Below are 13,145 nucleotides of genomic sequence, written 5' to 3' on the forward strand. Positions count from 1 at the left end.
CTAGTAGGGCTAGACCTCCTTTTATAGACATCACACCCCTTTCCAGGCGAAACCGTGACGTCCTGGCACATGCAGAACTGGACCCTTTACGCCTAATTGTAATGATGCTGCAATAATAGATCTCTTCAATCAACCGACAAGATCAGTTTACGCACGTGTTTATCCAGAGTAAACGAACACAACGTAAATTTATGACAGCCAGATAGTCAGTCCTATATTCTGTCATACAAATCACACAATCAAACCCCCACCTAGGTGTTCAAAGTGTATACATTTAAAAACGATTGTCAATAACTGTAGTTACATTCGTTTAGGATACCTTGTGTCAAGGCCTTGGCAGCATAGATCTTTTCAAGGGTCATAAAAATAACACAATGTGCACGCAAATACGTTACTAAAAGGCAAAAAAAAGAGTCCTAATTTTTCCCAACATGTTTCAGTTCATTCAAGTTATCACCATGCCACCGGAATAAGCCTTTTCTTTCATGACCCTGAATGAAACACAGAGGCATCCCCATGAATCAGGCTCAGCAGGAACAAATAAAATGGCCACCATAAAATTATTTTGGGCTGCTGGGTGCAGAGATCAGTTCCTTAAGGCTACACACTGTGGACATTTGTATCAGGGTGTGGGATGGTTCAGACAGTTAGGGGTCTACATTTCATTGGGTTCTGTGACCCCCATTGGCCAATCGAGTGCTGCACCGACTGCATGCCAAAGTTGCATATGAAAGGTCTTCCTCCGACTCCACTTTGCGAGCTTAGCTTAGCTGTACTGTGTCTCCTGTGGGAAAAGCAGCTAATAATACCACATTTCAGAGGACAAAGCAAGTACTTTCTGAGCTAGAAAATAACAAAAAGCAATGTAATCGCAGCCAATTTCAAATTAGTTTTTTTATTAGGCAAATTATTATTCGCTACCGAACAAGTACAACGAAAGTCAATTTCCCCGTATAAGGTTAACATAAAGTTGAAAAATCTATGTGACGTAGGTTTAGTTTCGTCCTGGAGCTGCGGCTGGGTTTGAACACCAGATCACATTCTGAAGACCCCGAAGCGTGTCCTCTGGGTGGGGGCATTGAGCGCGGCGCTCAGGCTCAACCCCAGCACCATGCGGGTGTCGGCCGGGTCGATGATGCCATCGTCCCACAGTCTGCAGGGGGACGGACACCAGTGAGGTTCAACACCAGCGAATACAAGTTTTACCAAGGCTCCACTGCATTTGGACCAAGTAAGTCTTTTGTACAACGTAAATCTGAATGACGGCTTGGGTATAATAGTAAAAAAAACTAAAAAACAGTTACTCATGTATTTAATAAGAAGCTTATGAGAGATCAACTTCTTCTACTGGTTTTAAGTGATTTAGGACTATTCTTTCCACAATTTTCGAAGAGCAAAAGGCCCTCAAAAAATAACTGTCCCCCTGGCTGCTTGTGGCAGTCTTCAGACTTAACTTAATAACTCTAACATCAATCCTCATGAAACATGACAACTGTGAATCGAAGGTAAACAAATTGAGATTTGGAATCGCCTTCAATTTAGATATTTCTTGATGAATAAATTGTATTACCAATGCAACAGCCGTACACACAGTATCAAGTTAACAACAACATGTTTACGAAAAGAACAATAAATTGCACAATCAATGAAATGCGTTCCCTCTTTAAAGATTAAAAATACAAACACATTTATAGTAGTTATTTCATAGCGAGCTTATCTCCTCAATTGACAAAGACAGACTATAATATCGTTGACACCAAATCACCCACCCTATATGAAAAGGAACAGATATAATTGACCAATAAGGATAAAGGAGGGGCTCTCTTGTAAACTGCCCTTTATACTCTCACTCTACTGACGCACACTACAACACGCAAGTGTTCAAAGCATGCTGGGAAATGTGTGTTCAAATCAATGATGCACAAATCAGTTAGCCCCGTTTCCAAATAGACAGAGGCAGAGCCCAATTTGACTGTATCTGACATTTTCTGAAGGTAAGCAGAAAGACTGTGAGGGGCTCAGGTCAGTGCGGCTGCATGAATGCTTCATGGTGTCGAGCCCCTGCTACGTGTCTGACGTGCAAAATGCCCAAAGTTCTCATTCCAACCTGAAATGAGAAACGCTTAATATGAGTTTCACATCAGACCGCTGCTAAAATATGTGTGATGATTCACATATGGGTCTACACTGACAAAACAAAATGTACAAAAAGCTAAAATGGAGGTGAGATTTTTCAGGCCACAGTATTCATTAGTGACACTCTAGCTCATCACCACGCCGGGCACAGAGGGAGGCGGTTCTGTTAGTCGCTGCCCACAGGTCCTGGGTGCAGTAATGTGCAGGCGGGTGGTGGTTTGGAGACGTGATGGTGCTTGGGCAGAGCGGGTTATGAGGTGTTACCTGGCGCTGGAGTAGTATGGACTGCCTTCCTCCTCAAACCGCCGCACGATTGGCTCCTTCATGGCCGCTTCCTGCTCGGCTGTGAACTGAGAGGAAGTTTGCACAAATCAGGCTCTGCCCACACACAACAGACCACGCCCATACACATCATGCCCTGCCCATACAAAACAGGCCACTCCCACCCCCATCAACCCCACACACATCAGGCCACCCCCATAAACCCCATACACTTCAGGCCACACCCACCCTCAAACCCCACACACTTCAGGCCACACCCACCCTCAAACCCCACACACAGACCACACCCATGCTCATAAACCCCACACACATCAGGCCACCCCCATCAACCCCACACACTTCAGGCCACACCCACCCTCAAACCCCACGCACTTCAGGCCACACCCACCCTCAAACCCCACACACATCAGGCCACACCCACCCTCAAACCCCACACACAGACCAAACCCACGCTCATAAACCCCACACACATCAGGCCACCCCCATCAACCCCACACACTTCAGGCCACACCCACCCTCAAACCCCACACACAGACCACACCCATGGTCATAAACCCTTTTGAGCAGCAGCAACCGCCACCTAATTGTTAACAAGTGTGATTCTCAAATACGTTTTTACTGAGTCATGGTTGCCACTGTTTGAAGGTCAATTTACTCCTGAGGATGCCCTTAAAGCTAAGAGAAATCTCTTACAATTAATATCTGTCACTACTAATCTTTTACCATCGGGTGATCACTGCCCTCCAGCTCAGTGAGCACGGATTGCTCACACAATCTTACTGGAGTGTTTTATCAATGTTCTAACATTCCCACTACAAAACAACATTGTGGGAATGTTCTCTGTTAGCTGGGAGTGCTCTGTGGGATTAGGGAGCTATACAACCTTAAGCGTGACCGGAGAAGGGGCTGCATCGGAGCGTGACCCCAGGGGAAGAGCCTCTGTCCTGGGGGGACTCACCTCCTTCCCCTCCCGGGCTCTCTGGTCCTTGGTGATGGTGGCCAGGACTGTGGCAGCCTGCTCCCCGCCCATCACTGATATACGAGCGTTGGGCCACATGTACAGGAACCTGGGGCTATGGAGAGAGGAGAGAAGAGCTCACCCTCTACTGGGGGAGTAGGGCAAATACAACACTCGCATACATACTGTACACACATACACACACACACAGAAACACACAGTGTACACACACACACACACACACACACACACACACACACACACACACAGAAACACACAGTGTACACACACACAGACACACACACACACACACAGACACAGACACACACACACATACACACAGAAACACACAGTGTACACACACACACAAACACACACACACACACACACACACACAGTACCTGTAGGCCCTTCCACACATGCCGTAGTTGCCGGCTCCGTACGAGCCCCCGATGATGACCGTGATCTTGGGCACGTTGGCGCAGGCCACCGCCGTCACCATCTTGGCTCCGTCTTTGGCGATTCCCCCGGCCTCGTACTCCCTACCTACCATGAAGCCTGGAGGAGACGCACAGCCAAGAGGCCTTCAGTAACAGAGCAACAAAGGCCTCTAACCCCCCCAAGTGTGGAGCCAGGAGCTCTGCCTCTTTGTGGTCTCAGGCAGAGGGACAAATAGAACAGAAATTAATACAGAATGGCAGTAGAAAATTCTTAACATATCTGAGGAATAGCACTCCTTTTAGGCTGTTACCTGTTATGTTTTGCAGAAACAGGAGTGGGATATTTCTCTGGCAGCACAGTTCGATGAAATGTGTTCCCTGAAAACAGAAGACATTTGCTTTACATTATGAATGAACTTTGAGAGAGCTAATTGCTGGACAGACCGCATTTGAACATAATTGCATGAGGCCCATCAAACTGATATGACCAGAATAACTTCAGAGTAAGAGCTTGTCATATGAAACAAAGATGTCCGCACTAGTCTCTCATCTTTCAATATTTAATCCTTCTGTAATTAAACTCCATTGCAAGTGCCTCAATATGACAGTCAACAGGCCTGATGGCTAGGAATTTGTCCTGAAAAATTACTCAAATGTTGACTAATTCTACTCAAAAGTTTGAAACGAACCCTGATAATAACAACAATTGGCATTGAGGAAATGTTATGAATTAAGTAACTATGTTTCCAGGCTCAAATCTTAAATGAGACACCGTTGTACCCTTGAACTAAATGTGAATTGCTGCAGAAAATAACTAGCTTTATGAATGGATAATGAAAACTCCCTGGATAAGGATGTCTGCTAAACACATAAATAATAGGAGTATCATTTAGTATTAATAGGTGGAATTTTATATAATAGTCTAATTAATTATGTTTCAAACATTATTTATACTATAAGAATTCATCTCATACAGTTCATTGTGTGTATACACATACATACACTCTGGGTTAATAAGAGCATGCATATTCTGGGTGAATAGGTGCCTGTAGTTTACCAAGATACTCCGGGTTTCTGGCTCTGTGAAGAATACTTCACTCATGGTATTAGTCAGAGTTATTTTTGCCACTTTGACAGTGTGGAGTTTCTGGAATATTGAAGGGCTGTACTTTGTGAGGGAGCACAATGGTTTAAAGTGAAGCAGAAACAGATAATCCCAGGAGACTCTCAATTTAACTAAATAAAGTTGTCAAAATCTGAAAAGAAAAAATTCAGATGTACTTTCTTAGCGGATTCTGAAAACAGAACCCCGTTGTTGCCGATGATTCCCACAGGGTAACCGAATATTCTTGCGAAACCTGGTTACAAGAGACAGAGGAGGGACAGAATATAAATGAGCTCGCTGATCACAGAATCGTGTTTCGCACACTGTGGAAAACTGCGTTTGATACAGCAGCGATTTCTTAGTGTTTACTCACCTGTCACAAGCGTGTCTCCGTAGAAAGCCTTGAACTCGTCAAATTTACTGCCGTCCACAACTCGTGCAATGACCTGTAAACAAGCACAAAAACATTAAACATGAACATAGAAAACAAGATTGTATGTATTACATTAATGCACTGCTAAGCAATTGGAGACATAAAGGACAATGTGACTATCTCGGAGATGACAAGATAAAGTCTGTCTGGTTATAGGTCACTAAGTCTCCAGTAAAAAGGTTACTTACAATCAGGTTAGCAACATGTACCGAATGAATAACTTAATTTCTTAATTTGTCCATTGATTTAATTTTAATTGAAAATATGTAATTCTGATAGTACTATTTATTCTAACTGGAGGAAACCTGATTTGAACACACGGCAGGAGGAAGTTAAACTCTGAGGATGCGGATGATTAAATACCTCTCGGACATCAAAGTTGCGCTTCAGGTTGTCCCCAACGATGCCATACAGCTCATCGGCTGGGAAGAGAGGAGCCTCAGGAGGCTCCACAGTGACCTGGAGAGAGAGAGATGTCAGAGATGTGACCCTGGAGAGGTGACCCTGGGGAAACCACGCTGAAAACAAAACACTTTTTTTGTCAAAACATGAACGGTAAAGTGATAGTGACCAGTATGGGTAGAAGTCCTACAGGGCAGCTCATGATAGGCTAAGAGTTCTAAAGGCCAGGTGATAATTCGGCCAGGAGTCCTAAAGGGCAGCTCGTGATTGGTCAGGAGTCCTAAAAGGGAGCTCATGATTGGCTAGTGTCACAGAGGGAGGGCCCAATTGATAGGGTCTCTCACTGAATGCCAGCAGCCAGTCTGTTGGACAGGGAGCCAGAACTGCAGTCCTGGCAAAATGGCTGACCGTGTCTCAGCCAGTGGAGTGAAACACAGTGCCCGGCTGCATATGCTGTGTAGAATGCTGTGAGGTGGACAAGCATGCCATTCTGATTTAGCATTCCAAATAGGCAGAAATGAATAGATAAAATAAATACTTACTTGAAAAATATTTGAATAAAAAGACATTCCAAAAAGGTATGAGTATTACAGTGTGTACTAACACAACAGAGATATGATTGGAAACAGAACCACAAAATGATGTGTATGTATCTAATGCTCAGAGAGTAGCCAGTAGACTCAATTATGTCTGAACAGAGTTAATTATTCTTCAACAAGGTAAACCACAATTGACAAAATTTATGCACAGAAAGGATGGCAAAGCTACACAAAAAATGTATCATCAATGAATGCTTGAATGCTAGACGGCCATGTGCATGAATAAGCCACAGCCAGCCAGTCTCATTAGGATAAACTGCTGACAAGACCAGTGAATCCAGAGCTTGGCCGTGGGTTTCAACCAAACCCGCGTTTGCACTTACGTCAAGTTTCTTCAAGTAGTTCAGGCTTCGCACCGCTTTTCGTGCTAAATGAAGTGCGTGGCTGTCATCTAAGGCGTAATGGTCAGTGACACCAGACTTTCTGTGGAGATAAAAACCACAGACCTTCAGTGTCCACGAAAGACACACTGACATCAATACTTATCCGTAGAAGTGCAGTACATCCAGTGTATGTTCGTGTGAAACTATTTAATGTTTGTTTTGAAAAAATTATTTTATGCGTAGTTAGACTAAATTGAAAAAGTATCCTAGAATCTTTCACTATTTGCATTATTTGCTACCTTATGAATGTCACCTTGCATAGCTTCCAATTTTATTTTATTTATATTGCCCATTTAGGCTTCTGGACATAAACACAAAGAATTAGGCCTAAATAACTAGGCTGTATGAATGGTGTTTATTTATGCAAAGTCCCCTATAGGCCTGTATGAATGCTGTTTATTTATGCAGTCTCCTATAGGCCTGTATGAATGCTGTTTATTTATGCAGTCTCCTATAGGCCTATATGAATGCTGTTTATTTATGCAGTCTCCTATAGGCCTGTATGAATGCTGTTTATTTATGCAGTCTCCTATAGGCCTGTATGAATGCTGTTTATTTATGCAGTCTCCTATAGGCCTGTATGAATGCTGTTTATTTATGCAGAGAGTCTCCTATAGGCCTGTATGAATGCTGTTTATCTATGCAGTCTCCTATAGGCCTGTACGAATGCTGTTTATTTATGTAGAGTCTCCTATAGGCCAGTATGAATGCTGTTTATTTATGCAGTCTCCTATAGGCCTGTATGAATGCTGTTTATTTATGTAGAGTCTCCTATAGGCCTGTATGAATGCTGTTTATTTATGCAGTCTCCTATAGGCCTGTATGAATGCTGTTCATTTATGCAGTCTCATATAGGCCTGTATGAATGCTGTTTATTTATGCAGAGAGTCTCCTATAGGCCTGTATGAATGCTGTTCATTTATGCCGAGTCTCCTATAGGCCTGTATGAATGCTGTTTATTTATGCAGTCTCCTATAGGCCTGTATGAATGCTGTTTATTTATGCAGAGTCTCCTATAGGCCTGTATGAATGCTGTTTATTTATGCAGAGTCTCCTATAGGCCTGTATGAATGCTGTTTATTTACCTGCAGTGGAGGTCAGCCCCCCCCAGGTCTTCGGCGGACACCTCTTCCCCTGTAGCAGCTCTTACCTGTAAAACACACAAACACAAACACACACACACACACACACACACACACACATTACATTACATTATTGGCATTTGGCAGACGCTCTTATCCAGAGTGACGTACAGTTGATTAGACTAAGCAGGAGACAATCCTCCCCTGGAGCAATGCAGGGTTAAGGGCCTTGCTCAAGGGCCCAACGACTGTGCAGATCTTATTGTGGCTACACCGGGATTAGAACCACCGACCTTACCTTAACCACTAAGCTACAGGCCGCCCATACACATACACACACGCATAAAAAGCTTAGATTTATATAAGCATGGGGACAATAAGATTAGCTGTAGGGCTGAGCTGGGTAACAAAGACAGGAAAGGGCTCAGGATTAGGCCATAATAGGGCCACGTGGCATAGAAATATGGCATCAGTCATCAAATTAATTTGCTTTTGTTATAGCTGAAAATGCTGTTATATTATACTCAAAAAATGGTTTGTGTCTGTGTACTTCTCCAACATTAAATGGGGACATTTCTCTTGTTATGAGGAATTACACTCTCTTTCACACTGAATGTCTACATACACAGCATTCAAAGTGTGGTACAAATGGGCACTGGAGTGAAATTAATATCCGACAGTGATCATTTTCAGCTCATACACAGAATATTGACACTGAAAGGAGTGCTTCATCCACAGAACGCACCAGTGGAGGCCCTCCGAGGAAAATGGTGCCTTGCTTCCGCACGATGATGCTCTCGTCCGCCATGGCCGGAACGTAAGCACCACCCGCTGTGCAGGAGCCCATCACCACGGCGATCTGCAACACAGGGCCGCACAGCTCAGGGAATTACCCATAAGCCTCTTCTCCAAAACAACAGAAACAAAAATCAGGTTGTGAGAAGAAGCGAGAGCAGGGATTCATGAAACCACAAATGGGCCGTGACAAAAAATGCGGTCTGTGATTTCAGTCAATCACAGCGTATTCTTTCTAAGGACCTGAATGATTGACAGCCCACTGTAACTTCACCCACATGAAGTTTGTGATATGTGCTAACTGGAAAAGTACTTTAGGAGCACATCTGCTATTTGGGATGAATACGTGTGCTCCTACATTTTTCAACTGAGGAGCACATACGCTCCTGGGAAACAAATGTTAGCATAGAGCCCTGGGCCCTGTTTCACAAAGCAGGACTATTGTGTCAGTTCTATAACTGGAATCAGTAAAACACGAAACCCTCCCAAATCTGGAACATGGACTGAGGTAAAAAGCGCTGTTCTTGGATTTTCTCCTGTTATCCTGTTAACTCAGTAATCCTGCTTTGTGAAACTGCCCCCTTGCTCTCCCATCACTAGTGAGGCGAAAGTGATTTTATATGTGGTTTACCTGTGCTATGCCTTCAGAGGAGAGTCTCGCCTGGTTGAAGAAGATCCTTCCAAAGTGATCCCGGTCGGGGAACACGTCCGCCTGTCTGGGCAAATTGGCCCCACCAGAATCCACTACAATACCACAATGGAAACAAGATGTTTTAATCCAGAAGTAATTATTTGGAAGACATATTCTGTGGACAGACACCAAAGAACCAAGGGATTTCGAAAATAACACAACAAGATTTCAGGTTGACCTTTGACTTCAGGGGCCTGTTCCACAAAGCAAGATTAGGCTACTGAGTTAGCTGGATAACTGCACGAGTAAAACCAGAACCCCCCTAAATCTGGAACATGGACTGAAGTAAAAATAGCTGTTCTTGGCTTTACTCAGTGCAGTTATCTGGTTATCACAGTAATCCTGCTTTGTGAAACAGGCACCAGCAGAGATTTAAGTCTGTCCCACGAGAGCAGGGTAACCAAATCATACCATCATACCCAACTGTAACCTAACCATATCAACAGAAGCATATTCCTTGGCCACTGACTTAATGTCCACTTCACGCTCACCCAGGTAGATGCACGGCAGGTGATTCTGCTGGGCGATTTCCTGGGCGCGGAGGTGCTTCTTCACAGTGACAGGGTAGTAAGTGCCACCTTTGACCGTGGCATCGTTCGCCACGATGACGCACTCTACCCTGGAACGACAGAGCAGACCTGGGTCAAATACGGAATCGTTTTGGATTCAAATACTTTTCTAAGCTTTACTGAGCTTGTCTAGTATGCCGGAACCAATTAAATAGTGTAAAAGCCCCGCCTTCCAGTCCTCTTGATTGGCTCAATTGCCCCAGGGAAGATCAATCGAGCACAGAAAAGTATTTGAATCCAAAAGAACTATGCACTTGACCCAGGTCTGCAACACCAGGGAACATCTGCACACGTTCAACAATCAAGGGTACATTAACAGCATGGGAACATGTATGGTCATATTTGCTTCTTCCGTGCATATGACTCAAGAACAGGACATACAGCGATAGCTGAACTCTCCACACACTACACTCAGGGGTGCTGCCGGGGATTTTGGGCCCCAGGAAAAGATCCCACCACCCCAAGCCATCCCATTCCTGCAGAATTACAGAAAAACAATTGTGGGCCCGTCACTTCGTTGTACGTCGCTCTGGATAAAAGCGTCTGCTAAATGCCACGTAATGTAATGTAATGTAATGTCAGTCAGGGCAGAATTGTCCTGACTTTACAACCCTAAATGGAACCCCAAACTACAGTACCAGTCAAAAGTTTGGACACACCTTGCCTTTTTCTGGATTTTTAAAATTAATGTTTTATACTGTTTGTAATCAAGCAATTCATATGTGGTCAAAGTGCAGAATCTCATATTTTATTAAACCATGTTTTTATACATTTTGGTTGCACCATGTAGTAATTACAGCACTTTTTATACATTGCCCCCCATTTCAATGTTTGAGACAATTTAACATAATGTCAAATAAAATAGTCATGTTTTGTATTTGGTTGCATATCCATTGTTTCGCCTACATAACATTTGTTGGTTAAATAGCTTTATGTCATCGAGGGTCCAAGGTATCAGATGAGCCTCAAGCCATCCTGCTGCTGCCAGATATGCTGTAGATACTACAAGGGACACTTCTCCTGACTCATTTTCCTGTTGAACTCAATGGAAGAATTGTTCAGGAGAAACAACCCTTGAAGTTTCTACTGTATATCCAGTAGCAGCACGGTTGTTTGAGTCTGGTTTGATACCTCGGATCCTTGATGAATTAAAGCCATTTAGCTAACAAATGTGTTCAATACTGTATCAGCATAATTTACAGCCGAATCTAGTCCCACCTCCCAATTCCCATAGAGATCCATTCAAATGCAAAGAGTTATAGTATCGCCTGTAGGGCAACCTGAGAACAAGATATCCAGACTCTGGTGATGTTGATAGGTCACAGACATCAGGAAGGCATGCTATGCAATGGATATGCAATCAAATACAAAATATGACTATTTTATTTGACATTATGTTAAATTGTCTCAAACATTGAAATGGGGGGCTATGTATAAAAAATGCTGTAATTAGTACTACATGGTGCAACCAAAATGTATAAAAACATGGTTTAACAAAATATGAGAATCTGCACTTTGACCGCATATGAATTGCTTGATTACAAACAGTGGAAATAAAAAAATGCATAAAAAGGCAAGGTGTGTCCAAACTTTTGACAGATACTGTATACCTGTAGTCACTTACCCAGAAACTCGCCCCATGCCCGTTATGATACCCCCTGCCGGGACCTCTTCCTTTCCATACAGCTCGTATGCTGCAAACTGGGAGAACTCCAGAAAGGGAGACCTGCACGAATAGGATTGTTTGTACAAAAAGCATGGCTTCCTCAAAAACAGCTCACACATAATCATATACATATAATCATATAACAGGAGAAGACACAAAAATTGGGAGAAGGATATGACGTATTTTACCCAGGGTCCAGAAGTCTGTCAATGCGCTCCCTTGGTAGCAGCTTCCCCCTGGACGTGTGAAGTTTTCTTGACTTCTCTCCACCTCCTAAATCATATACAAAACTGATTTATAGCATAAAAGCGAGGATGAACTTTATAAATGATACTGAAGTGGCGGTTTTCATATTATACTGAACGCAGTCATGATTTCTGATGAAGGTGACAGTTGGGGGAAAAAAACTGCAATGCCACGGCGAATCTCAAACTACATTATCTTCAAGAAGACGGTGTTAAACTACATAACATAATATTATAGCTCCAATAAAACGGGCATCGCTCACCCAATCTGATTTTGTCTGCCCTGTCCTTCAACTCCTGGACAATAGTTTTCATTCGCTCATAGTTTTCCTAGAAAGACAAAGCAAAACTTTAGCTAGGTAAATGATACATTACAAAAGATATTTGAGAATGAGCTCGTAACAGGCTAACTTTGACTATTACAATCGTTTCCAGTGTAGTTGCTGAAGGATAAAGTATAACTGTCACCTTGACGAGTTTCTCACTAACTTGCTGTGACCGCTTTGGAAAAAGGGATGAATGTCGGGATATTACCTATAATTGCCAAGCTGTTGTATGACGCCTACATAATGTTAACTTAGTTACTTCTTGTGGTTACCATTATAGATGACTTCCTATCGTTACAATTTATCTATTAAGAAATAAGCGAGACATTTATTTGGGTCCCTGCTGCAATTTCAAACAGACCAGGATGTCAGCACACTTTTCTCGGATACAGGTCTGCAGAAGAGTCCGAGGCTTTAGCCACGGCCTACCTGGAAAAGCGGCGACTGCACATCCTGCTGCGAGCCGAGTGTGGCTACTCTATCCCCGTGGTAGAGTCGCGATAGGGTAGCTGGTACTCTCCTCGTGCATCGGAGCAGACACAATGACGACGGCCTGAATGTGTGCAAAATCATACTTAATGAAGCATATGTCTGCGAAACATATGCCAGGAATAATGACATCCAAGGGGGTTTCAACCGTTCTCTGTGAACTAGGACACAGGTCGGACTCGAAAGAGTTAACTCTGTACAACGCTATTCCCACCCCCGAACTTGACAGCAAATGATAGCGTTCAGATAGAAACGGCCCACAAGGAAGTGATGTTGGGATTTAAATGACCAATTTGGATACACCGTACACTTTGCCATGTCATTTAAATGACTAGTGTGGGCATAGGAGGTGCCAGAATGTTTATTTAGATGGTAGCAGGGAACTAATTTCAATATTACATCGCTAAAGTGAGCAGAAATAAGCAATGTGAGATGCAGGAGCCAAAAGGAGAGCATCTCACACACTACTAGAAGTTGCTGCTCATATTAGCGTTTTTGCAGAGATGAAATACAACACCGGAAGATAAGACTACATATTATTGTC

General features: G+C 43.3%; 1 protein-coding gene across 1 annotated transcript; it reads right to left on the bottom strand.

The window, feature by feature from the left end:
* Window positions 1–879: 879 nt before the first annotated feature.
* Window positions 880–13,016, bottom strand: mccc2 (methylcrotonyl-CoA carboxylase subunit 2). The gene is made up of 17 exons (XM_061260590.1): window positions 12,542–13,016; window positions 12,050–12,116; window positions 11,730–11,814; window positions 11,500–11,601; window positions 9,798–9,925; window positions 9,247–9,359; window positions 8,566–8,679; window positions 7,824–7,888; window positions 6,679–6,778; window positions 5,718–5,813; window positions 5,295–5,367; window positions 5,098–5,174; window positions 4,128–4,194; window positions 3,778–3,934; window positions 3,377–3,491; window positions 2,401–2,486; window positions 880–1,153 (listed from the first exon to the last, which is right to left on the bottom strand). The coding sequence occupies exons 1-17, from the start codon at window positions 12,731–12,733 to the stop codon at window positions 1,036–1,038; spliced, it is 1,755 nt and encodes a 584-aa protein (XP_061116574.1). The 5' UTR covers window positions 12,734–13,016; the 3' UTR covers window positions 880–1,035.
* Between the last annotated feature and the right edge of the window lie 129 nt (window positions 13,017–13,145).

Source organism: Conger conger, chromosome 11, assembly GCF_963514075.1.
Source record: "Conger conger chromosome 11, fConCon1.1, whole genome shotgun sequence".
Taxonomy (NCBI): Eukaryota; Metazoa; Chordata; class Actinopteri; order Anguilliformes; family Congridae; genus Conger; species Conger conger.

Coding starts and splice junctions, on each gene's coding strand:
- mccc2 (XM_061260590.1), bottom strand. CDS start 12,733: ATGTCATTATTCCTGGCATATGTTTCGCAGACATATGCTTCATTAAGT. Junction 8,680..9,246: donor CCTCTGAAGGCATAGCACAG/GTAAACCACATA, acceptor CCTGTGTTGCAG/ATCGCCGTGGTGATGGGCTC. Junction 5,814..6,678: donor ACTACTTGAAGAAACTTGAC/GTAAGTGCAAAC, acceptor CTCTCTCTCCAG/GTCACTGTGGAGCCTCCTGA.